Raw genomic sequence first — 27,658 nt, 5'->3', positions numbered from 1 at the left:
AGCTCTTAGGGCCCCAGGTTCTTTCCTCTTGGCAAACACACCTGCTCAGTTGCTTAATTCCTACTTTCCTCTCCCAGGGGAAGAGCACAATGCAGGCCAACTTCCCCAACCCCCAAATTCACATGCAAGACTGCCAGGCCCAAACTCTCCCTGCTTTACTTCTGATCATGCCCAAACCTGGGTGTCCTCCCCACGCTGTCTCTCCCTGTCTCCCAGCTCTTCCTGCTCTACCAGCTGCCATGGCCTCTCAAAGTCAGTACTGTGATCTTCTCAAAAGACAAACACGACCATATTGTGTGTCCCCCTCTAACACCAAATTCATGTTGGAACCTAATATCTGATGATTGTGTCCCCCCAAAATTTATGGTGCCCCCCCACTCATATTGAAACCTAATACCCAAGGTGACAGTGTTAAGAGGTAGGGTCATTAGGAGGTGAGTGCTCTTATAAAAGAGGCTTTAGGGAGCCTCTCTGCTACCACATGGTAAGGCACCATCAGTGTGAACAGGCCCTCCTCACCGGATACCAAATCTGATTGCACCTTGATCTTGGCCTCTAGAACGGTAGGCAAACGGTATAAACTAGGTAAGTTTGTTTATAAATTATCTCATCTAAGGGTATTTTTCTTTTGTGGTATTGGGGATAGATCTCAGGCAAGCACTCTACCACTGAGCTACATACTCAGCCCTTTTTTATTTTTATTTTGAGACAGGGTCTTTCTCAATTGCCTAAGCTGGCCTTGGATTTATAATCCACCTGTCTCAGCCTCCCAAATTGCTGATATTATAGGTGTGTGTCAGTCACCACGCCCAGCTGATAGATTTTAACTTATGGGGCAATAATTATGCTAGCTGTTGAAAAAACTCAAGAGGAAAAATTGCTAATAGATTAGTACAGTCCGAGGTAACTGTCCAGGAGAAGTGATGGCATTGAGACCATATATTGCCATTTCTGGTCCTCACAATGAAGCCCTGACTTCTCAACATGTGAACACCTCCAAAAGACTCCCTCCCTGACCCTTGAGTTCTTTTCCATGGCCACCCCTAGCACCTGTGACTTTTGAATGGCAACACTCTTTTTAGTCCCTTCTTTTTTTCTCAGCCAGCAGGCCAGTGCCTATTCTAAAATACATGTCTCTTCTCTTGATTCCAACTTCCAGAGGCTCCTGTGTTCACCCAGTGTTCTGCCTTGTCCTTATCAGAGTGCTTATCTTCCTCCATTGTGGATATCCCTGCACTAGGAATGCAAGCCTGGAGGGCAGGGCCTTATCTCTTCCTTCCTGAGACCCCTCACCTGTGGTTCCATGACACCTGCCATGTTGTTTTATAATACAACTTGCCAAAATCTGCCTATATCTGATCTCTCTAGACTCCTTGAAGGGGGGCAGGGAACATAGATTGTGTTCTTTGTGTGCTGCCTACTGATTTATGCATTAATAGTGCTCAAAAAATAGTCTATCCAATTTTCCCTGAAATCTTCCCACACCATTAGCCCCCATCTTGAGTTTCCAACAAGCATTCTCAAAAGGGCATTGTGTGCTGTGGCACATGCCTGTAATCCCAGCAATTTGGAAGGTTGAGGTAGAAGGAATACAAGTTCGGGGCCAGTCTCAGCAACTTAGAGAGACCCTTCCTCAAAATAACAATAACAACAACAACAACAACAACAACAAAAAACCCAAAACCATAAAAAGGACTGGGGATGTAGCTTAGTGGTAAAGTGCCCCTGGTTTCAAGCCCCAGTACCAAAACAAAAACAAACAAAACCAAAAAAACAGAACGCAGGACTATCTATCTGGCTTATTCCTTAAAACCTCTCCGACCATGGGACACCCAACAATTTACAGACTATAGCTGTATAGTCAAATAGCAGCATGGGTATTACCAAGAAGGTATATTTTAGATGTGATTGACATTTCGATCAGTAGACTTAAAGAAGAATATCCTGTGTTAGTCAGTCTTCCATTACTACAACGAAAGCCTGAGATAATTATAAAGAGAAAAGTTTTGTTTTGATGTTCGGTTTTGGGGGTTTCAGTCCATGATCAATTGGTGCAATTGCTCCAGGCCTGTGGTGAGGCAGCACATCATGGTGGCAGAGCACAACAGAGCAAAAGCACTCATCTCACAGCCCGAAAGCAAAAGAGAGGAAGGGACCAAGCTTGGCAGTACACCCCGCGTTGACTTAAAGACCTCCCATTAGGCCCCTACCTCTTAAGAGATCCCCAGCAGTTCCATGTCTAGGGACCAAGTCTTTAACCCATGAGGCTTTGGGGGATATTTATTCAAACATAACCCCTCTATAATGTGGGTGGGTTCCATCCAATCAGTTGAAGGACTTGAAAGACTGAGGTGCCTTGAGGAAGGATTCTGCCTTCAGACAAGAATGCAACATTAATTCTTTATTATCTACCTATCTATCTATGTGTATCAATACACATCCTATTGGTTCTATTGCTCTGGAGAACCCTGATTAATAACACCATTTCTGGCCTGATCCAACAAGTTCTTCCTGTCCCCCCACCTTTATTATGCATCCCTTTCATGTTCCCTGGTCAATGGCTTGAACTCATTTTATTTTGGTTGTGTTTAACAAACACATTTGTGGGACTGTTAGGATCATAACACACATGGCTTGGGGGTCAGAGACTTAAAATGTGTGAAACAAAAACCAAATAAATTCAGATTTCCTATTACACACCTTACAAAGATGAGACAAAGTAACTTTCAAGGGCACAGGAAGAGATGCCAGAAAGGGTGTCATTCTGATTTTTGAAATGGTAAAGGTGAAGGTCTAACCCATCTCTATTGTGCTTCATGTCTATGTCTGGCAAGGTGACCAGTTATTCAAAGGATGGCCCATAAGGGGCCTTCATTTGAATTGGGTTGAGATTAACTACAAAGCACTTTGCCTTTCCTTTCAAAGAACAGGTAAATAGATCAAAGAGATGCAGCAGATACAATTATACCTCAGCAAGGGCCTTAGGCTTCTGCTGTTATCTTTGTCAAGAGAAGAATTATGGCCAGGACACAAGGACAATTTAATTAGTAACTGTCTGGGTTACTGGGATATGTGGCAAAATTGAAGCAAACTTACAGAGGTAAGTTACTTTTCTCCAATCTGACCGCTTGAGATGGAAGAACAATGGAAAAATCTGGGTAATAACCAGGATTTAAAATCAGTGACAGGCTGTAGCAATGGACAGGTTCAACCGTGAAATGAACTCAATTTGAGTTCAAAATACTGTCTGCATGCCAGATGGAGGGAGAAGGTGGCTGACTTTTACTCAGCCCAAGAGGTGGGACTCGGTCCTGGGATGACCTTCAGGTAGGTATCAAGCATCCTGTAGATTCTTGTTCTATCTGTGCTGTCAGTTAGGGCTATGCACCCTTCTTGGCCTGAGGCTTTAACCAGGTTCAGGAGAAAGCAACTGGCCTTGGTGAAGACCACAGAACCACAGAGCAGGATAGTGCATTGGCTTCTAAGGGGCTGCAGCTTGTGGATCCAAGGTCTTTTCCACCCCTAAACTTTGTAATCTTGGGCAATTTACTTGACTCCTTTAATCTCCCCATTCATTTCCTAATCCATAATGAGATTAATGCCAATCTCATTTGGGTGTTCTTTAGATTAACGCGGTTAAAATATATAAAGCAAATTTTGGCACATTGCTTAGCATACATTTTCAATAAGTATTTGCTAAAATTAACTGAATGACAGCTGCCTTCAAATTTTAAAGGACCTCACATAGAATAACTGCTTTGAGAAACGGTTCGATCCTCAGCACCACATACAAACAAAGATGTTGTGTCCGCCGAAAACTAAAAAATAAATATTAAAAAAAAAAGAGAAACCTGTAGAAGGCACGTGGAGGTTTCCCAGTCCTTTCTTACCGAGCAGCAGTCTGCAGATGGAAGTCTCGGCCCAAAGTGTTAAGAGTGAGGCGTGTCACCTGGCAGGATACTACATGGGAGTGGGTGAGATAACCTTAAGGGTACCATCTAAATTTGAAACTTTATGCTTCTAGCACTTGCTATTTTGGATCCTCTCAGCCTAGAGGTATAGGATTCACAATCTCCCAAACTCTTGAAAATACCAGCAGAACTATTGAAGATTCTCATATCAGTCACGCAATCACCGAAGACTTCACAATTTCAATTTAGGAGAAGGGAAGAAAAACTGGATGGCTCTAGGTTGCCTTTAAAACTTAGTGGTATGTGAAAACCAGGATTGAGACCCTCTTATAAAAAACAGAGAAAAATGCTAAAAGATAAAGTCAAATACAAAGCCTCCAACAAGGATGCCCAGTGTCTCCTGCTGCCTTATATGCCAGGCCCACCCTCTATGAAATAATGCAAGTTTCAGGAAGACCTAGTATGTCCAGATGTGCACTTCTTTTGAACATGATCTACTGCACATGGTGTGCACATCAGACCTGGACAGCAAGGATGGAAATAATTCAGAGTCCCAACTCCCTAGCAAACGCTGGGTGGTCATTCTCCATATGGAAGACACATGGCACCAGAAAAGCTCTGTGAATAAAACTTTTAATAATGTACAGCAGAAATTGGACAGGCTCATTCTTATATTAAAACAAAAGATTTCCTATATTACAATTTATTTACATTTGCATACTGAAGAGGTAAAGTGTCTAAGTGGCTATTTTACAGTCCTTTCTAATAAAATGTACAAAACAAACAGAAGTACCGAGAATGCCGTTCAGGAGCCTTGATGGCGACATAAGAACGGGCTTGGACTTGGTCTGTGAATCTAGAATCCAGAGGTGCAGGTAGCCCTATGGATCAGGGTTAGCCTCAGGGAGCCAAAAACCCAGCTTCAGTTTCTCCCCAACTTTCGCTTGGTGTTAGCAGTGGCAGGTGTGGGAATTTCCCAAAAAACTGCTGTCTTCCCCAGAGGTGGCGGAGCTCAACTGCATGGATGGTGAGGGCAGAAAGGCCCCCTGGGGAGTGGGCTAGTGGTTTGGGAGTCACTGGGTGGACATGTGTTGGCAGATCCCAGAGGCTAGTTGTGACTTGGGGCACAGGAGCCTAAGTTCCATCATCACCTGTAACCGCCACAGTTCTGCTGCAGGGCGGGTAAGTGGGAGGTCAGCAGGGGTGGGGAAATAAGGTCCCCTTAGTGACACAACTGGTATTTTAAGGGATATTAATTAGTGGCCAGTAAATTGGCCCAAGGGTTAGAGGAAGATCTCCTTTAATGCAAGGAAAGAAGCAATACATCAGGAAAATAAATAGAAAAAGCAGGAACATGGGGAGACCAAGGAGGCAGGGGGAGGGCTTTTCCTCCTCCCCAGGCTTTGGCAGGATTGCTGGGTTGGAGGCAGGCATGCTCACACCTGCATACATCATGTGCCTCCCTGGGGGCAGGAAGGGGGCTCAGAATGAATGCAGTGTTTTGGGGTCTCACCTGTGGTTCTAAACCCCAGGCCTCACTACCCACCAGTAGTCTCTTTGCAAGAAGGACATGTTGCGGGGGGGGGGGGTCCGGTCCTCTTTCCTCAGTGGTCTTATTTAAAAACAGTTAATTCCAGGCTCAAAAGGCTCTCAGAACCAATCATAAAAAGTCAAAGCAGGTGTGCAGGGGTCTCACAGCAGGCACCCACTTACTGGATTTAGTTCCTTCTCCAGTGCTCCAAGAGCAGCACCCAAGCCTGTCAAGTTCAAAGTGGTCTTCCTAGGCCGGGCTTGGCGCTGGGCACCCAGTGGGCACTCACACACATCTGCTGAGTAAACGCCTGGGGAAGGTGCAGCCAACCAGACAATGCACAAGGCTGGGGTGCTCACGGATGGGGGCAGAATGCCAGAAAGACCGAGCCCCAGGGTAGAGAGGAAGTATCACTGCTGAGTGGGAACAGGCTCAGGTACAAGGACAAACACTTCCAGTGTGATTGAGCTATGTGCGCTTGATTAGAGTTTTTTTTTTTTTTTAGGGATTTCTTTAAAAACAAATAGGTTGAGAGGTAATTATCACATAGAGATGGTTTTCCTTTTACAAAAACTTAATATTATTAAAAAAAGTTAAAATCCAGACCCTCCCAATAAAATAAAATAAAATAAAAATAAAAATCAAACCACTCCAGTTAAAAGTTATGGCTTCAAAGTTATTATAGACCTAAGATATGCTGACCAAATCACCACCCAAAACCGTGCTTCTAGACTTCATAAATACTATACTTAGGTTAAATAACATGTTCAGCTCAGGCTATTCCCTTTAGTAGGGCCCCTGAAGTGGATGCAAATCTCTCATCTTCCCTCCACTCTGATCAGATAATCCAGTAAAAGGCGGCCCATGCAGATGCCTCCCTCCCACCCAGACTCCCCCCCAAATCAGCCCCCCCTCTCCTTCCCCACCCCAAACCCACCACCACCAAAAATATACACTGCTGTTCGTAGAATCTGGGATGGGACAGACAGATGTGACATTCCAATTTGAATCCCAAGATCTAGCTTTGGATTCCTTGGCCCTTCCTTGATGCTGCTGAGGACGATGCGCTGGGCCAGCTCATTTCCCACGGTTGAGGCTGACCACAACACCTAAGACTTCCACCGAAATTCTTTCCCTGCCCTCCCTGGGTCCCCCATCCCCAGCATCACATTTTGACCCAAAACCCTCTCTTGCCATGGACAACTGGGCCAGCTTCGGTTCCTCAGCCTGAAATAGAAAACTGTGCTGACACAAAGCAGGCAGAGCAGCCAGCTGGGAAGAGAGTGCCACTGGGCAGGGTCTGGGGGAAGGGAAGGAGAGACCTTCAGGGAAGGGCACCAGGGAAACTAGATGCTGCTCACTATGAAGAGAGGCACCAGCACGCAGAGACAGCATGACACCACACCCCTGGCCTGCACATGCACAGAAAGCTCAAGCAAGTGCATACCTAAACACACACACATACACACATGTGTAAGGGTGTGGCACAGACCAGGCACAACAGGGGACGCACCTCAGCACATGCACACACGGCTGGACAGACAGGCAGCAGGTTCTGTCTCCACTGGCAGTCCTCAAGATGTCTGTGTAAGGAGGAGGGGAGCACGTGGCTCAGAGCCGCCTGGAGAGAGGCTACACTTCTGGACCACTTTGGTGTGCCACGGGCTGGTCCCTGGAGGGCAACAACTTGGCTCCTCCTAGCCCCTCCCCGGCCACCCTTTCACCATTCCTGGCTAAGTGCCAGATGCACCGGGTTTTGTGGACTTCCCACTGCAACCAGTTTGAGTTGTGGCATTGAGTTCTCCACACGATTTGCTCTCAGAGTCTCCATGCCATCAGGAGGTAAATATAAAAGGTGTCTGTCTCAAACCCAACATGGGAGTGAGCGTGTCTCCCGGGCTCTGTCCCTCTGGCGGGGCCAGGGCTCTGGCCACAGAGGGCTGGGCAGAAACGAGAGGTAGGCCTCCACTGTACGCTCAACACGGCAGCTGCGCATAGTTCTCGCTGCCCAGGGTTGTGTGCAGGGGAGAGAACAGGCTAGATCTTCACATCTTCCTGCACGCTGAGTTGTGATAGGGTCTTCTTTATGCGCAGCGCAGTCAGACGGGCTGCGCCGTTGGCGTACCAGCACTCCCGCATCATCTTCCCCATCACCCGTAATGCCTGCAGAGACAAAGGGCTGTCAACTTGACTGCAACCAGAGAAGTCTTTCTGGTCCTTAGTTAAGCACTGGCTAGTTTCCCTGCTGCTTTCCCCACAAGGCTGAGTCTGTTACAATCTGCCAGCCCCCAGCCCCTCCAGCAGGAAAATGATTCTCAAACTTCTCCTTCCTTGAGGGATAGGCTGTGTAGTGGAAGGGAAAAGCTCCAGCTAAGGCTGGCTCTTTTATTCTCAGCCTCACTCTCAAGTAAACCTAACCTGAGGCACTTGAAGAATATTTTGGAAAATGCTGTTCTATTGTGTAATGAGAAGGCATCCACTCAAATGTGAGCTGAGTAATTTGGTTCTTAAAGGCAGAAATGCCCTCTAGTGGTTACACTCATAAAAGGCTGCAATGACCTCTACTGTTCTACTGGAAGATTAGCACTTTGGGAGGAGCCCAGTGCACTGCACAGCAACCTGAGTTAACAATACTGATCTTAACTAAACTGACAGATGTTAACTAAACTGTGGTAATCCTTTCATAATATACACAGATTAAAATTAGCACATGTCAACTATTTCTCAAATAAAGTTGGAGAAATACATAAATAAGTAGAAAGAACAGCAGGGTTACAAAGTGAAAAGGCAGCCCATGTGCTTTCAGCTGGGCCAATCTTGCTCCCCTGAAGGCTCTAAGACCTCAGAACCCCATGCTAGTTAGAAAGAGATGTAACAGATTTGTCCCCATTTCAACTATTCCCACCAAATGTTGTCCCTCCCCATTTCATTACCATTGGTACCAAATTGTAATTCTCTTTCCTTACCCCAACTCCTTCACACTTGTTACTTTCTCTTCTGAGTTTTTAGAAAGACCACCTCCTCAGACATGGTCGTTCCCTTCTGCTACACTCTCCATCCTTCTCATATAGATGCCTCTCCCTAACTCTTTTCTATAGCTGGCCACGCCTGTGGTTCTACAGCTGTTTTTCTAGTACAACAGGTCTAACACCTCCCAAACACCCTCTGTTTCTGTCTCTTGTTGACCACTTACCTCCCTTATCTGTGATCAGAAGGAACCTTTTTCTTCTATACTAGGATGGTGCCTCTAAAGGGCACCCTACAGCTAACCAGAACAAATGACTACAGCCTCAGAGGGCTCAGTGAATAATACCATAGAAAAGTAAAGGTTGAGTATCCCTTATCTGAAATGCTTGGAACCAGAAGTGTTATGGATTTCGATTCTTTCAGATTTTGAAATATTTGCATATACATAATGAGGTATCTCGGGAATGGAACCCAAGTATGGACACAAAATTTATTTATGTTTTACATGTATCTTATTATACACAGAGCCTGAATATAATTTTATACAATATGTCTAGTGTACCTTGTGTGTATGTTGTTTTGTTTTTGTTTTTGGTACAGGGATTTTTTTTTTCTGTACCAGGCATTGAACTCAGGTGTGTTTAACCACAAGTCACATCCTCAGCCATTTTTGTTTTCTTTTTCTTTTTGGGGGGGGAGGGGAGGGTACCAGGGATTGAATTCAGGGGCACTCGACCACTATCCCCAGGTCTATTTTGTATTTTATTTAGAGACAGGGTCTCACTGAGTTGCTTAGCACGTTGATGTTGCTGAGGCTGGCTTTGAACTTGCAATCCTCCTGCCTCAGCCTCCTAAGCTACTGGAATTACAGGAGTGCGCCACTGCACCTAGCTCCAGCTGTTTTTTAATATTTTATTTAGAGACAGGGTCTCACTGACTTGTTAAGTGCCTTGCTGAGTTACTGATGCTGACTTTGACTCCTCCTGCTTTAGCCTCCCAAGCTGCTGGGACAACAGGTGAGCATGGCGGTACTGGGGACTTAACGGAGGGGGCACTTGACTACTGAGGCACATCCCCATCTTTTTTACTTTTTGAGACTGGGTCTCATTAAGTTACTTAAGTCCTAAGTTGCTGAGGCTGGCTTTGAACTTGTGGATCCTTCTGCCTCAGCCTCCCGAGTAGCTAGGATTACAGGCGTGCACCACCGCACCCAAAAGCACATGCATTTTGACTGCAACCTATCACATGAGATCAGGTTGACCTGTCAATGGAGATTAGGTGTGGAATTTTCATTTGTGGCATCATGATGGTGATCAACAAGTTTTATTTTAGATTTTATTTTAGACTCAAGGAGTACCTGGGAGTGGTATATTCTTATTTTATGTGCTGAAGATTGAACCCAGGGTCTTGCACATGCTAGAAAAGTGCTCTATCATGGAGCTCCAACCCGAGCCCTTTTTGAGACAGGATCCCATAAAGTTGCCGAAGCTGGCTTAGAACTTACTCCCCTGCTGCCACAGTCTCTCATCTCGGGTAACTGAGATAATAGGTGTCACCATGCTCAGCTTGAAAAACTCTTTTCTGAGGTATAGAAGTCAGGTAGATGGGAAAAATCACAGGAAGTAAGGAAGTTTCCTACCTCGTAACTCTGCCACCAGTTGGGGATATTGGGACGTAGCTTCTGGTCACAGACAACCTTTCGCATTTCCTCAATGGAAGGGTCGGAGGGCACTAAGTCGTAATATGGCAGCTGATATTCTTCATGGACTCCTGGGAGAAATGAAAATGTCTACCTGAGTTATCAACAGAAAGAAGGAGAGATTACTCCAAAACCAGTGACAATATTGTGATTTGTAAATGTCATCTCCCACTAAGATGAAGGAAGTCTCCTTGGAGGAGGTGGTGGATTACAAGCATGGGACAAGACATACACAAGAGTAGAGCTGGGTGCCATGGTACCGACCTGTAGTCCTAACACTTGAAGGCTAAGACAAGAGGATAGCTAGAGCCTAGGAGTTTGAGGCCAATTTAGGCAATGTCTCAAAAATAAACAACAAAAACAGAAAAACTCCAAAACCACCCCCCCCACAAACACATAAGAAACCTGCAACATTAAGCCACGAAGCACAGAAACTATCAAGAATAAAAAGATTAAAACTACTACCCTGTTGCCTCAGTCTCTCATCTCAGGTAACTGAGATTACATGCCACCATACTCAGCTTGAAAAACTCTTTTCTGAGGTGCAAAAGTCAGTAGCAGTTGCCTAGCACGTGAGAGGGACTGAGTTCGATCCTCAGCACCACATACAATAAACAAGCAAATAAATAAAGTTATTATTAAAAATTTGATGGAAATAAGTATTTTTAAGTCCTCTAGTTCATAACAATTCTGACAAAAGAAACCTCAGTCACCTTTGTAGGATGCTATTGTTTTGAAAAATGTAAATGAATGGAAAGAGTCAAGTATTTTTCCTGCTTTTTCTAATCTAAACTAACACATCTTGCAGGGTGCAGTGGTGCACACCTTTAATTCTAGCAACTTGGGAGGCTGAGGCAGGAGGATCAAAGTTCAAAACCAGCCTCAGCAACTTAGCAAGGGCCTAAGCAACTTAGCAAAACCCTGTCTCTAAATAAAAAAAATAAAAGGGGGCTGGGATTGTGGCTCAGCGGTAGAGCACTCACCTAGCACATGCGGGACCCCAGTTCGATTCTTAGCACCACATAAAATAAATAAATAAATAAAAGGGCTGGGGATGTGGCTCAGTAGTTAAGCACCCCTGGGATCAATCCCAGTACCAATAAAACAAAACAAAACAAACTATACATCTTGATAACCAAATAGATAACTGGGTAAATTTCACTTTCAAGAGCTGGGGACGTAGCTCACCAGTAGGACACTTGCCTAGCATGTTAAGGACCTGGGTCTGATGGCTACACAGCAAAAAAAAAAAAAAAAAAAAAAAAAAGGTAATTCACAGAATATTAATGAAATCAGAATGCAGACAACTTTTAAACCTTTAATGAATTTGGATCTGGACAACGATCATCCTTGGTTGCTAAATTCACAAAATGAGAAATAACTGCTATTATGTGCCTTGTAACAGAAGTTCAGAGTAACATCTATGAAGGATGTTAAAGAAAATGAAAACAAAACAAAAACCCAGGTACAATTCCAGCTGCTAGATTTAAACTACTAATTCATTGAAAACACAAGAAAGAATGTGTGAAATCCATGGGTGGCAATAGGCAAAATCTAAGCTGGGAAACTTCACTAGACAAATGATGTGGATTCTAAAATAAAATAAAGTGAAGAATAAAACAATTGGAGCTGGGAATTAGAGACTAGAATAGACTTAACAAATCCCTCAATGGACTGCAATGGTGGAATGTATTTGGATCCTGATCTGAACAAAGTATTTAAAAAGATTAGGAGATAAATAGGAAATCTCAACACTGACTAGATGATATTAAGAATTAATATTCACTTTTAAAAAATACTTTATTTTGTATAATGGTTTTGGGCTCATAGCAAAATTGAGCACAAAGTATACAGAGTTGCCATGCATCCCAACACATGCAGAGATTCCCCCACTACCAACATCTTGCATCCTGGGTTCAATCCCCAAAACCACACACACACACACACACACACACACACACACACCAAAAAAAAAAAAAAAAAAACAATGTAATTTTCTCATATCTTTTTCCAGAAAACAAAAACCCAAAAACCCTGCTGTTGTGAGCTAATAAAAAAGATTTTTAAACAAAGTTTGGCTTGGTAATTATCTGAGGGGTAGTTAAGAGCTTAAGTTTTGGCTTCAGCCTGCTGGTGCTTCAATTCTAGTTGTTATGTAACCTTGGATAATTTACCTAAACTCTCTCTGATTTATGTTCTTCATCTGTAAAATGATGGTAATAAATAATAACTATCTTCATAAGTATGTGGTAAAGATTAAATTGAGTTTATATACAGCAAATGGTGAATACATGTTAGTATTTTTACATACTAAGCCCCAATGTCTGGATGTCATGAGAAAGAAGAAATGAATTTATTCACATTTTAAGGCCCATGTATTCAGATTTTTCTTAATTTGTTTTATCTGTATATATACTAATCAAAATTTAATAATACCTGGGTACTTCCTCCATTATCTGAATCTTACCAAAAATATCATAGATGGAAAAGGGCAATAACAGACAAAAGGATTCTGTTGGAAGACTTACTAGTTCTTTTTAATTCAACCACTTCCACTGCCCTGGGATCTCTTTCATCAGAGATAAATAAGCTGACAATAAAGTGTTTTCTGCTAAATCTGATATTATCTATTCTGACATGAATAAGCCATTGCAAATGCCAAATATTTTTTAATCATGGGGAAAAATACTCATTTTGAGAAAATTCTATGTGTTCCTGCAAATTTCTACTATTTCAGCAGTCATGAACACCAAGGTTTCCCAAGAACATGGTTCACTTCCTGGGGCTCAGCCAGTGTGTCAGAACACATTGCCCCCGATTTAAGGAGATTCCTGCATTAAACCTGGGCTGTTCATGCCAAGGGCATTTCCCACCTCTAATAATAAAGGCAATACTTTAAAAAAAACAAAACAAAACAAAAAGAGGCCAAATGAGCCTCCAGAATGGTTAACACTATTCAACAAGCTGGTCTGAACTGTCAACACACCCTTACTACAACTGCTTCCAGGGTTCTGCACCCTTGATGAGTGTAACTTGGGATCTGGCACCAGGCACCCAACAGGCTGTCAAGAAGGGGGGGGGGCAGTAAAATATCACCACCCTTAGGTGAACCATTATGCTGGAACTTGAAGCAGGAGCAGAAGCAGGTAAAAGAGCAAAGTACCTCCAGAATTGCACCTTCGAGCAATCTCCCAATATACAAGCCCAAGGGCATAGATATCAGCACATTTAAAGGAGTCAAAGTGTTTCATATTAATAGTTTCATCAAGTACTTCAGGGGCCATGTATCTGCAACAGCAAAAGAAACACAGTTACGCACAGAACTTGAAGATTATGTACTTTATTATTATGATTTTTATGGTACCAGGGCTACATCCCCAGCTTCCTTTTTTTTTTGAGACAGGGTTTTGCTGAGTTTCCCAGGCTGCACTTAGAATCCTCTTGCCTCAGACTCAAATGTAGCTGGGATTACAGGTGTGTACCACCACACCTGGCTGTTTTCTTTAAATCGAAGTACTGATCGGGGACCCTTGGGGAGCCGAAGTAAGCACTTCTCTTCATTGCACACTCTCATGTTTTGGACTTGAAACTAAATACTTCAGCAATATCAGACCTGGGAATAGCAGGATACCAGTAAGTATGTATGTGTATATGTATGTATGTATGTGGTACTGGGGCCTCCTGCATTTTAGGAAAGTCCTTTACCACGGAACTACATCACCAGTCCTGTTTGTTTTTTTAACCATCAAGATTTGTTTGTTGAAGCCTGTTTTGATTTCCTGATAGAGTTACTAGCTCTGTGGGACACATGGCTGGAAAAGGACATAGTGGAGCCTTTCATTTTATTAAATGTAGCCACAGTGATGGGTTGAGCTTAAATTTCATTCTAAACTTCTCTTGTTATCTATCATACCTGACTGCAGGTAGGTGCAGATTAATTCTAGAGGTGATCAAAGTCACCCTTATTGACTGAGTGGTAATAGTGAGTAAGCGCTACAAATTGAGTCACCATTCCCCATAATAAATCAAGGCATCACCTCAGGACCCACATTATGGGGCTTGGGTAGCTGCAATCATTCAGGTCTAAAGGACAAAAAGCAGCAGCACAACTGAAGGAAATCCACTTAGGTTCAGCAGACTCCCTCTTCTATCTTGGTAAAAAGAGGGAGTTCCACTTCCTTCCAACTTGCAAGGTCAACCACATACATTCCTTATTACTTTATTTCTCAACAAAGTGGGAAGCAGGCCCACGATCCCTATGGGTATTTCAATCTCCACCCTAGATTACCTCTGCTCTAGTTTGGCAAACCTCTTCTCCAAACCCCAGACAAAACACATTCCCTGCTTCCTCCAGGGCCTCTGCACAAAACACCCCTTTGGACTGCAATGTTCCCCTCTTTCCCTAGCTCCTCTTCCAAATCCTGCTCCAGTTTCTCTTTCTCCACTGTCCCTCCACCCACAACAGCACCAGCACCTATACATATACGATTCTACAGAGCTGTACTTGTGGTGGTACTTGTATCTGTCTGATGCAATTGTGTTGCTTTCTAGTGTGGGACATGGATGTTCAACTGAACTTCTAGCTGCCTGAGAGCAAAGACCACACCTCCTTTTTCTACACCTCTTCCTGTGCATATGGAAAGGTTACATATGGGATGCGTAGTAAAAGCCGTTGAGCAGGGCTGAGGCCAGGGCCTTCCTACCGTTTGGTTCCCACCCTCTGATTTGGGGCAATGTCAATGGTGTCAGTGACTGCATCATGACGGACAGCCAGACCCAGGTCTGCGATAGCACTCATGCCATTTTTCTTCACCAGGATGTTCTTTGACTTTAAGTCTCGATGAGCAATTCCAGGCTTCCCTGGCAGAGAAAAAAAAACAGAGATCTTTAAAGAAAGATAGCATAAATGTTAAAAGCATAGAGTCAGCAGCCAGACTGTGTGGGTTTGAGTCCTGGCTTTGTCTCCTGCTAACCCAGTGATCCCATGTGTACCTCAGTCTTCTCATCCAGAAAATCAGAATGACAGTACTTACTTCACAGGAATGTTGTGAGGAAAATGCATTCATGAATGTAAGTGAAGACCTCAGAAGCACGTTGAGTATTAGGTAACATTACTAATAATACTATTACCACTCTTTTACCCTAAGCAGCTCAGGTATAGAGCTGCTGAGGAATTCAAAAGAGAAGCTCCTGTCTTGGCTGGTTCTCAAAACCACACAAGCCTGAGGATGGAAACTGCTGATACCAGTGCAGAAGCTAGGAACAGAATCCAACTGGTATAGCTGGTTTCCTACTGTGCTCATCAAGGACTACTGCCCTAGTCAACCAGGCACCAGGAATCCCACCTGCACCATGGCCTATCCAGAATATCCCTAGAAGCTGACAAACGATGAGCAGCAAAGCTTCAGGTTTTTTTCCTCCAGGAAAACCTTTCTAGATTAGTAGAGCCCAGGATCTAACTACCATGCAGTCTATAAGCCAGCTATTCCCAGCAACGAATGTGTGAAATTACTAAACTGATGCCTCTGTCACACTGGTTTATCTTTTAAGTTCCATTCTTTTACATGTGTCCTGTGGGCATCTGAGAGGATTACTCCTTAACAAATGACTATGTCACACCACTGTCAAATAGCTGAATGCTGATGTTACAAATTTCCCTAAGTATAGGGAGAATGCTTGTATGTCTTTGGTTTTATGCAAACAAAGCTCTAACCTCTGTCCTTCAGACTAAATTACAGTTCCTGAGGTCCAGCCTTGACTCTTTTGGTAAAAGGGAGTTCTAAGAACAAAATCAGTATGGACAGCTTTTAGTCTATCGAGCACCCCATTTCTCAGCTGGCTCCACTCACCTTGAGTGCCCACAATCTCCATATGTAGGTGTGCCAAGCCACTGGCAGCAGAGAGGGCCAACTTAATCATGCCCTCAATGGTTACTGTGTAGCGGTTAAGATAATCAAACAAGGAGCCATGTTCATGGTAGTCAGAGACGAGCCATAGCTGTGTCCAGGTGCCATTATCTGCAGAGAACAGAGATGATTTCCAGAAAAGGCATTACTAGCAGCAACACAGAAGAATGTATACAACCTGAGATCCAGTCACTGGCCTGAATTCACTTTTCTTGCCTCCACACCTCCTGATGCCCCCCTGGCCAGTCTCATCTACAGTAGCTCCAATGAGGCCAGAGGAACAGTACACCTCTCCTGGGCTGCTCTCTTATTTCTCTCAGGTGGGCTGTAGGATTCCGAACAGCACTCCACTTTTCTGCCAAATTAAAAATGTGAGGTATCAGGAGAGGAAACGCATATGCTTAAAGAAAGTAACAGGCTCCTTGATCCATTTTGAGTTAACTTTTGTGCATGGCGAGAGAAAGGGATTCAGTTTCATTTTGTTGCATATGGATTTCCAGTTTTCCCAACACCATTTGTTGAAGATGCTATCCTTCATCCATTGCATGCTTTTAGCCCCTTTATCAAATATAAGATAGTTGTAACTTTGTGGATTAGTCTCTGTGTCCTCTATTCTATACCATTGGTCCACCCGCCTGTTTTGGTACCAGTACCATGCTGTTTTTGTCACTACTGCTCTGTAATATAGTTTGAAATCTGGTATCGCTATACCGCCTGATTCACACTTCCTGCTTAGAATTGCTTTTGCTATTCTGGGTCTTTTATTTTTCCATATGAATTTCATGATTGCTTTATCTATTTCTACAAGAAATGCCGTTGAGATTTTGATTGGTATCGCATTAAACCTATAGAGAACTTTTGGTAATATCGCCATTTTGATAATGTTAGTTCTGCCTATCCATGAACAGGGTATATTTTTCCATCTTCTAAGATCTTCTTCTACTTCTTTCTTTAGGGTTCTGTAGTTTTCATTGTATAAATCTTTCACCTCTTTTGTTAGGTTGATTCCCAAGTATTTTATTTTTTTTGAGGATATTGTGAATGGAGTGTTTTTCCTCATTTCCGTTTCAGAAGTTTTGTCGCTGATATACAGAAATGCCTTTGATTTATGTGTGTTGATTTTATATCCTGCCACTTTGCTGAATTCACTTATTAGTTCTAGTAGTTTCTTTGTAGACCCTTTTGGGTCTTCTAGGTATAGAATCATGTCATCTGCAAATAGTGATAATTTAAGTTCTTCTTTTCCTATTTTTATGCCTTTAATTTCTTTCGTCTAATTGCTCTGGCCAGTGTTTCGAGAACTATATTCAGAGACTCTGCGTCTGATAGAAGAAAAAGTTGGCTCCGATCTACATATTGTGGGGTCGGGCTCCAAATTCCTTAATAGGACATCCATAGCACAAGAGTTAATAACAAGAATCAACAAATGGGACTTACTTAAACTAAAAAGTTTTTTCTCAGCAAGAGAAACAATAAGAGAGGTAAATAGGGAGCCTACATCCTGGGAACAAATTTTTACTCCTCACACTTCAGATAGAGCCCTAATATCCAGAGTATACAAAGAACTCAAAAAATTAGACAATAAGATAACAAATAACCCAATCAACAAATGGGCCAAGGACCTGAACAGACACTTCTCAGAGGAGGATATACAATCAATCAACAAGTACATGAAAAAATGCTCTCCATCTCTAGCAGTCAGAGAAATGCAAATCAAAACCACCCTAAGATACCATCTCACTCCAGTAAGATTGGAAGCCACTATGAAGTCAAACAACAACAACAAGTGCTGGCGAGGATGTGGAGAAAAGGGTACACTTGTACATTGCTGGTGGGACTGCAAATTGGTGCGGCCAATTTGGAAAGCAGTTTGGAGATTCCTGGGAAAGCTGGGAATGGAACCACCATTTGACCCTGCTATTGTCCTTCTCGGACTATTCCCTGAAGACCTTGAAAGAGCATGCTACAGGGATACTGCCACATCGATGTTCATAGCAGCACAATTCACAATAGCTAGACTGTGGAACCAACCCAGATGCCCTTCAATAGATGAATGCATAAAAAAAATGTGGCATCTATACACAATGGAGTACTATGCAGCAATAAAAAAATGACAAAATCATAGAATTTGCAGGGAAATGGATGGCACTAGAGCAGATTATGCTTAGTGAAGCTAGCCAATCCCTAAAAAATAAATACCAAATGTCTTCTTTGATATAATGAGAGCAACTATGAACAGAGCAGGGAGGAAGAGCAGGAAGAAAAGATTAACATTAAACAGAGACATGAGATGGGAGGGAAAGGGAGAGAAAAGGGAAATTGCATGGAAATGAAGGGAGACCCTCATTGCTATACAAAATTACATATAAGAGGTTGTGAGGGGAATGGGAAAATAAACAAGGAGAGAAATGAATTACAGTAGATGGGGTAGAGAGAGAAGATGGGAGGGGAGGGGAGGGGGGATAGTAGGGGATAGGAAAGGTAGCAGAATACAACAATTACTAATAGGGCATTATGTAAAATTGTGGATGTGTAACCGACGTGATTCTGCAATCTGCATTTGGGGTAAAATTGGGGGTTCATAACCCACTTCAATCTAATGTATGAAATATGATATGTCAAGAGCTTTGTAATGTTGTGAACAACCAATAAAAAAAAAGAAAAAGAGAAAAAAAAAAAAAAGAAAGTAACAGGCTTTGTCAGTTTTATCGAAACACTGCTCCTGACAAGACTCGCCCATCAACAATGAACAGCAGCGGCCTGCACTCACCTCCAACACAGAGGAAGGCCTTGCAAGTCCTCCTCTCTGCTCCAATGACCCTCTCAACATAGCCTGAGCACAGTACCTGCCTCACTGTAAAGTGTCTTTTTGGTTTGTTGCTCTCATCAGGCTAGGAGCTGTCTGTGAATACAGGAAAGATCTCCTTTTGCACTGTGGTATTTCAGGTCAAAAAATGTCTTTCAGTGCATGAATTATTCACTTCCCAGTATTCCCAGAAAGACCATCTTACCCTTTGTAAAATGTGTGGAGGTGGCTAGCATACACTTTATTTTCTCTTTTTTACATAGGGCTGTGGGATGGAGGAGGGCAGAGGAAGGAAGAAAGGAAAAAAGAAATACAAAAGCCAATAATCTAATTAAGCCATGCTGCTGTCACAAGGAAGACTGGAAATTGGATCAAGAGCTCCCAAATTCCAGGCTGGCACTGTTTTCACTATATTTCATACTAAATATGTCACATGGTAAAAAGGCAAGAATGAAGGAGACCAATTTTTCTCCTTCCCTGGCCCTAGCAGGGGCTTCGACAGCCAGATCCCTACTTACACAAGCTGCCAGAATCAATAAAGGGAGTGGATGCTGGAAATTACAAACCTTGGCTTCTTTTATCACACTCAAGGGCCCACCTAACACATGGCTTCCCACCCTCTACCAGTCACCTAGTCCTGAGGACCCTGCTGGTAAGTTAAGAAAAAGACATGTTTGGGTCCTGTCAAATGTATGGAAGAGGGGCTGGGGCTGGGGCTCAGTGGGAGAGTGCTTGCCTAGGATGTGTAAGGCACTGGGTTTGATTCTCAGCACCACATATAAACAAATAAATAAATAAAGGTCCATCAATAATAAAAAATATTTTTAAAAAAATGTATGTAAGATTTATATTTTGTCAAAAGGTGATGCTGTTTTAAAGAGGAGCAGCTTACTCAGAGGGAGTAAAACATTCTCCTTCCCTTTTTTCCCCTATATGCAATCCTAAGAATCCCTAACTTGGGGGTAGCTGAGGCTATCACCAACCTCCACAGCAATGTGAGGAATAAGCAGTCTGTTGTTGTCTTAGGAAGAAAAAACAAATATTTAGCATCTTCCCTGGGCTTTATAGACACTAACTTCTAAGTCACTATGCCAAGAATACAATTGCCAGAGACTCTTAAAATGTGAACCGAGTCCCCTCATGGCCCTCTCTGTGCTCTAGCTGCACGACTGCCAGGTGAATGCCCCTCTCCTTCTGTGAGCTCTGTGAGGGCAGAAACTGTCTTGTGTTTATTTTTTTTTTTTTATTTTTTTTTATTTTTTATTTACTTTTTCTTAGTTCTCGGCGGACACAACATCTTTGTTGGTATGTGGTGCTGAGGATCGAACCCGGGCCGCATGCACGCCAGGCGAGCGCGCTACCGCTTGAGCCACATCCCCAGCCCTTGTGTTTATATGTGATGATCTGAGCAGCTGGCAGAGGTCCTGGCCCACAGTGGTTAATAAATGCTACTGATTTTAATGAATAAGATTCCAGTTACTACACTTAACTTTCAATAAAACAGAATCTTCTCAAAAAGGCCCATTATAACCTAGCCTTTGCTTACTTCTCCACCAGTCTTTTGCAGCAACATAGCCATTCCAAGTTATGTGCAGCGTCCAACACACTTCATCTTTGCACATGTCTTCAGAGCCCTCCCCACTGGTATTTCTTCCTGGCCAATTCCTGCCACCTTTCACTCAATCAAGCTTAATTGTGACTCACCTCCAATGTGTGCTCACTAGCACAGCCTTGGGTTGCGTCCTATAATCAATTGTAAGTTTACTAGTCAGTGAGGTCCTCAAAAATAGGGATGTACCTGGGCACATGCATGAGACTCAAAACTAAAGCAAGAAAGGAGGAGAGGGGGAGAAAATAAAGGACCTCAGGTAAGGGTCAAGTCAAAAGCCAAAAAAGCTACTAGGTGACATTTTGGGTACAGGCAGATCTTTGTTCTTTAGTGGCTGCTCCACTACAAGTATATATAATGCTAGTATGTCACAGAACATGGACTTATTACTTTTCTATGGTTATCCTTTCCTAGCAGGGGTGAGACCACAATTCCTCATTCTAGCAATTTTCCAATAGACTTAGCGGGGCTGAAGTTGTAGCTCAATGGTAAAGCACTTGCTTGGCATGTGTGAGGCACCGGGTTCAATTCTCAGCATTACATAAAAATAAAGAAATAAAATAAAGGTATTGTGCCTATCTTGGTTAAATAAATAAATAAATAAATTTTTTTAACTCCAGATAAGTAAGTAAACACCATGCTTCATACACACACACATACACACACACACACACACACACACACACACACATAGTGGAGCTCCCACAGAGACTACACTAGAGGTGGGTTTTGGAGAATGTCAAGAAAAGAAACCAAACCAGGTGCAGTGGTGCATGCTTGTAATCCCAGTGGTTTGGGAGGCTGAAGAGGAGGATTAAAAGTTTAAAGCCAGCCTCAGCAACTTAGAGAGACCTGTCCTTGTCTCAAAATTAAAAGGACTGGGGATGTGTCTTAGTGGTTAAGCACTTCTGGGTTCAATCCCCAGTATCAAACAAACAATAAAAAGCAAAGAAGAGAAACCTAGCAGGTAAAGTGAGGGTGTGTATTTTGTTTATCTGCTCAATAACTTGGGTTTCTATGTAAGTTTTTCATGGAATAAAAGGCTCTACATCTTGAAGCGTTTGAAAACTATGACCTTATTCAGACTCTCTTTTATGGGCAGTAACTAAGAAGCAAAGAGCAATTCAATTTCTCCAGCCATCCCTTCATTGAAGAATCTTGTCGACTTTGGGATGCCCTACCTGTATCCCCAGCCCAGCCCTTTACCTTTATTGTCAGCAGCAATAAATCCAAGGATGTTTTCATGCCGCAACATGACTGTCTGGTATATCTCGGCTTCCCGGAACCAAGACCGTTCTTCACGAGAAGAGAAAATTTTTACAGCTACATCACCACCCCTCCAGCGGCCACGCCATACTTCCCCAAACCGGCCTTTGCCGATAATCTCCTGTAAAACAATGGTGCGGGCCACTGTGCGCTGGACAAAGAGAGGTAACCCTGTGAATCAAAGAACAGAAAGAAATCAGACATTACAAATTTGCTAAACTTTGGAATTTCCACACTCACTGCTATCCTGAAAAGGCCCTCCATTCTACCCCATCCTTTAACATGGAAAGCTCCATGTGCCCCTGCACCATGTCTAGTGACTCTACTGCCAGGCTGAGCCAGACAGAAATTGGAAGTGAGTGAACAAAAAGAGAAATGCCTATGATTAGCTATTCCTTAGTAAAGCAATTTCTTCTCTAGTTAGTCTGGATAATGGATTTGAATGTAAGTGTTTGACCAGATTTAACAACTCTGTATCCAGCCATCTGTGGGCCAACCTACCCACGGATCTGCTTTAATATGATGGAACCAGGAAAAGATGAAAGTCAGGACTTAAGGACCCAGAGCCGCTCTGCTCATCAGCCACTAGGGGGCAGTGCTGTGTGGCTAATGAAAGCCCAGGCAGTCTGAGATCAACGTTCTGCTCATAGGTAGAACTCCAGTCAGAGATGGAAGACTATCCATACTAATTTTAAGATTAATTTTACTGATTTTTTACTGCTTCATTTGATTCATTCACTATATATCTATCTATCCAATCACCATTCCCATCACAACTGACTCAAACTCTCACTCCTTCCCACACTCAATAATAACTGTTATTTATCCCCAGTTTGATACATGTGAACTACTGTTTGCTGTGCTTACTATGCATGAAGCTCTATGCTAAAGACCTACATAAATTGTCTCATTTCCTCACAACCACCTGTACAGTAAGTATTATTATTCCCATTTTGCAGATGAGAAAATGAAGAATAAGACTCAGAAAGGAACATTATGTAACTCATTCAAATTCATACAAGCAAAAGTGACAAAGCAGGGATTAAAATCCAGGACATAGTCCATGCTTTCAACTACAACAGTAAAGAACCACCAAAATGTTTCTCAAATTGGACCCTTCCTTCCTTTCCATCCCCTGTGCTACTCCAGCCATTCATTCATTTACTTATATACTGGGGATCAAACCCATGGACGCTTTACCACGGAGCCTCATCCCCAGCCCCTCTCTCCCTCCCTTTATTTATTTATTTTTGTTAATTTTGAGACAGGGTCTCACTAAGTGTCTGAGGCTGGCTTCAAACTTGCCATCCTCTTGCCTCAGCCTTCAGAATCACTGGAACTACAGGTGTGGAGCACCCTACCCAGTTGGCCCTTCTTTTAAAAGACTTCCAACTGGTCTTTCTGCCTTCTTCACACCCTGCTCTTGCCCTACACACCCACACACAGCCCTGCCTCACCCCACCCTTCCTCACAGGAGGTTGGTAAATGAACAAATTCATCCTCCACATCACTGTCAGAATTCCTTTCAAAGGAAAAAAATATGAACATTTTCCCAAGTGAAAACTTTCAGTAGATGCCTCTTATCTCTAAGATAAAATATGGCTCCTAAGATCCTTCACACCTGGGCTAGCCTGTCTTTCCTCAGCCACCTAGCAGGGACACACCATGCTGGCCTTCTTATCCTAAGTCCTTAAACATACATACTATAAACTTTCATGTCTTTTTGTCCTTTCATTCAAGGTGTTTTCCTTGGCCCAGAATATTCTCTCCCCTCTCTTAAAAATTCCAACTCCTTCAACTACATCTCCTCTTTAAGACTTTTACCCATAATTCCTGTCTCTTCTATCCAATCCTGGATCAGCCTTTTTTTTTTTTTTAAATCTTTGTTCCCAGAAGGTATTCAGCATACATTTGTTAAAATGAACTGCAAGTAACATAAGCAGCATGGACTTCAAAAACCACATCGGACTTCAAAAACCACATTATTAAAAAATCCAACAAGAGGCTGGGGCTGGGGCTCAGCCTAGCATGTATGAGGCACTGGGTTCAATCCTCAGCACCACATAAAAATAAAATAACAAAATAAAGATATTGTGCCCACCTATAACTAAAAAAATAAATATAAATAAAAAATCCAACACCTTGGAAGTTCTTCACCTTCTGTCCTGGGAAAGGACTAACCACCCAAAGAGAAACAGTCATTAACCATTTTACTCCAGATAAGTAAATAAACACCATGCCTCACTAGCCTCAGCTGGTCCTGGATCTGAAAAATCTGGAACACTCAAGCCACGGTCCTCCAAGAGCAAGTCAAGTCACAGAATCAACCAGGCAGGTCTAACCACTGCCCCACCTCTTTAAGCAAAGAACAGCTATGTATTTTCTCTGTTTCTAAAAATATGGAGCTTTTAAATATATCCATCATTTTGGTGCTCTCTACTGCCGAGCTTAATAAAAGCGAAACCACTGAAATTCAGGAGATGTCACAGCTCAAAGTATTCCTGTGTTCAAGAAGGAATGTCTGGCCATGATGGATGGCATAATTTCCCTACAGAACAATAGCATGTCCCATGGTAAGGAAACATAAAAACATTCTCACAAATATGATTCTGTGTGTTCTAACTAGAACAGCAACGCTGATCTCCAAGGCTGAGTTGTTGTTGTTGTTTTTTGGAAGAATGGAATATCATTATGACTAAAGTAACAGTTTATTTTCATTACCAAAAAAAAAAAAAAAAAAAAGTCTTTTGTAGTCATGTTCACATCTAATTGCTGAGCTATGCCCCAAGACCTGAATAACCTCAATTCCCTCCATCTAAAATTCTGGTCTCATGCCAAGGTCCAGCGTTGGGTTCATCGTCCCCATCTAAGAAAGACTTGGTAAACAACAGGCACTACAGGAAATGGAGCTGATGCTATGCTGGAAGCCCAAACTGCTTTTATGGTAACCCCCTCCAAAAAACCCTTGGGCAATGGTACAAGTCAATGATTCACCAAATCCCAGCTCTAGCTTTACTCAATGTCCTTAAACTCCCCTTGTGGTTGCTCAGAGATCAATGATTAGCTGTCACCACCTCACAGAAATCCAGCACACTCCTGTTTCTCAAAAGGGGCCCTTCAATTGAGCAGTCCACTGCTCAGGTGGAACCAGCTGAATTTTAATAGATGTATGGGTACAAGACTAGAAGAAGGGAGGCAGGGTTTCTCCAATGAGTTTTGCACTTAACCTTTGGAATCCCAGGGTATAAAAGATTTTCTCTGAACCCATTATCATATCTTATTACATGTCAGACTCCAAAAAAAGGGAAATTATGAAACCAAATGACTCAATGCTAGTAGAAACAAGCACAGGGCTCCGGCCTTCCTCACACACACTCTCCTGCTGGGAAACAGTCATGAGGGCCAATAGACACAGCGCCTACAGAACTCAGTACCTGAGCCAGACCCTGATGTGGAGAGATCGTAGACAAGATCCTGAAGCGTCTTGTCTTTGGAGAGACACATCTCACATGAGGGATCTTCCATGTCCAGTCTCTGGCGGTTGTGATAGACACGCTGATGATAGTTAATAACAAGGAAAACAATGATGATGATGAGAAACAGAAGGAAGACTGGGCCAGCAATAATGCCTACCAGCTCCACAGGGCCCCACACGGAAGGGTGCTCAGGCTCCTTGAGGTGACCTGGGTCAAACGAGAGAAGGAACACAGAGTAAAAACAAGGGAACGCTGTGGCCTTACTTATCTCCAACACTGCCTCCAAGTGAGAAAGGGCCCTTCCCCCTCAAGGTTTTAAGTTTTTAAAATTCCTTTGATCTCTCTCTGGTCTTACTGGGCTTGTCTATCTACTTAGATTCTCTCGATGCCAACTTCTTTGGTTGAATTGTCCCTTCTATGGTCAAACCAAACCCACTTTGGAACTTCACAGCATGTCAGGGTCCCACCTTAGCCTCCAAGATAAATGCCAGTTTCCACTCTCCTTTAGGCTCTGCTCCAACATCTCTCCTCCTTGGATCTGCCTGGTGATACCTTCTAAATGGCAGACTTTGTGATCACCACCCTTTCCTAATTCTAGCCCCTCTTCACATCTGCCCATCTCCCTTCCTAGAGCAGACCCCTTCACAAGGCTCTGGTGCCATTTCTTTCCAGATCAGTCCCACATCCTCTGTGGGGATTCCTGCCTGGCTCTGCTGCCCATGGCTGTTCAGCCACTACCCAAAATGCAGATCTCACTTCTGGGACTTATTTGAAAATTTGCCTCTCTCATTCTCAATCTATAAACCTAACTTGAGAGGAATGCCATCCCTTGTCACCTCAAGGAGCATTCAAAAGGCAAGGGAGGGGGTAAGAGCACAGAAAATGGAAGGAGGAGGTGCGCTACCTCCAAGATGAGCCAATAGTCTGACAAGGACATGCACTTACCACTGGGCACCCTCAAGTCGATCTTGTTGCAGAAGTCAGTATAGCAGCAGTGGGTGTTGCGCAGATCCTCTGAGCTCAGGCAGTAGAAGGGCTTCCCGGCAGGGACCAGCTCCACTTTGGGGATGCAGGTACGCACATGGTGCTCCATCCCATCCAGGTTGAAGATGGAAACCATGCAGGCCCCATCTGTTTCACACGTGTAGTTGGCCTGTAGGCAGCTGGTGCATGCACATAGCAGAGCTGCAGGGGATTTGGGAGTAGACATTGAAAGCAACAATGAGGTCTTTTCCAGGTCCTTTTCCAGACTTAGAATATAATCCCTTAGCATACTTCAAACCCCAAAACAGAAACTTTTATGGAGATGGGGCCAGAAAGATATCTTCAACTGGAGCACAACCCTTTTCAGCTCACAGATAAAGCTTGATAGGCCCCACCATTCCTCTCAATGATCTATTCCATGCCTGTGAGAGACAGAGGAACCACCTTCTCATTCAAACCAAGATGGCCTGCAGAGAGGATGGAATCTCTCCTACAGAAGATAGGAGGCACCCCCCTACACACACACACAGACACACTCACTCTCTCTCTCTCTCTCTTTCTCTCTCTCTCTCTCTTTTTCCATGTAAAACTACCTCAGGGTTCCTTGGAGCCAGAATCAAGCCATCTCCTCTCTCAGGCATGAGGCACGCCTACAGCTTCCTGAATGTAGTGCGCACACTCTCACACATTCTCCTGCAAAGCTTTTTTTTTCCTGCCCAGTTTTCGAAAAGCCTTCAAAATTCTGCTCAAACACCACTTCCTTTGAAAAGCTTCCCCTGACCATTCCATCATTGTTTCTTCCCTTTAGTCTATGTCAGGTGTCCATCTCATGAGGGCCAAAAAGAATGTCTTCCAAAGAGGAGAATTTTAGTGCCTACCTCATAAAGTTATTATGAGGACTAAATGAGATAATGCCTAAAAGGTGCTCAATAAATTTAACCCTTTCTGAAAGGCCCCTGGACAGCACTTACAGTTTTTTGTTGTTGTTTTCCCCCAAAGAGGCCGTGTACATGATCACCTCTGTGACTAATCAGTTTTGCTAGGTGTGTATCATGCTAAGTGTGTGCCACTGACAGGAAATTACTGTAAATGAATTTGGCGCCTCTGAAAGCCTGTTCTGCAGCCCTGGAATCTGCAATTCTTTATTTATCTGACTAACAAGAATAGCACAGACAGCAGCAGTTGGTTCTTCCAACACTGTCTCCCATGAGCCTAACCTAGCTCTGACCTCTTGGGATGGGCAGACATGTGGCTTTGGCCACTACAACACTAAGGCTGGGACGCGCAGTGCTGAGAAAGGTACTCATCCATCAGTGCTTGGAGGGGAGGCCCATCAAGTCCCAGGTGGCACATTCAATAAGCACTGTCTGGGTACCCAGGGGGAAGACTTGTACTCCAAGGTCTCTGGAGGAGAGACATTTGCAACCGGTCCCACAAAAAGCCACACTGGCCTAACTCTCCATTTAGGCTGTAAAGAATCTATCTTTGTGTCTTCCTCCAATA

General features: G+C 43.3%; 1 protein-coding gene across 1 annotated transcript in view; it reads right to left on the bottom strand.

Annotated features, from left to right (window-relative positions):
* Nucleotides 1-4,528: 4,528 nt before the first annotated feature.
* ACVR1B (activin A receptor type 1B) overlaps nucleotides 4,529-27,658 on the bottom strand; it is a 45,290-nt gene continuing 22,160 nt past the window's right edge. Inside the window, exons 2-9 of the mRNA XM_081309112.1 lie at nucleotides 26,117-26,356; nucleotides 25,130-25,378; nucleotides 21,636-21,866; nucleotides 15,958-16,125; nucleotides 14,812-14,968; nucleotides 13,272-13,396; nucleotides 10,049-10,179; nucleotides 4,529-7,605 (exon numbers count right to left, since the gene is read on the bottom strand). Of these exons, the coding sequence (XP_081165238.1) occupies nucleotides 7,480-7,605; nucleotides 10,049-10,179; nucleotides 13,272-13,396; nucleotides 14,812-14,968; nucleotides 15,958-16,125; nucleotides 21,636-21,866; nucleotides 25,130-25,378; nucleotides 26,117-26,356 (1,427 nt within the window). The 3' untranslated portion in view covers nucleotides 4,529-7,479. The remainder of the gene's footprint in view (nucleotides 7,606-10,048; nucleotides 10,180-13,271; nucleotides 13,397-14,811; nucleotides 14,969-15,957; nucleotides 16,126-21,635; nucleotides 21,867-25,129; nucleotides 25,379-26,116; nucleotides 26,357-27,658) is intronic.

This window comes from Spermophilus citellus (assembly GCF_964194105.1).
Source record: "Spermophilus citellus genome assembly, chromosome: 10".
NCBI lineage: Eukaryota > Metazoa > Chordata > Mammalia > Rodentia > Sciuridae > Spermophilus > Spermophilus citellus.
This window is presented reverse-complemented; position numbering and strand designations above follow the sequence as displayed.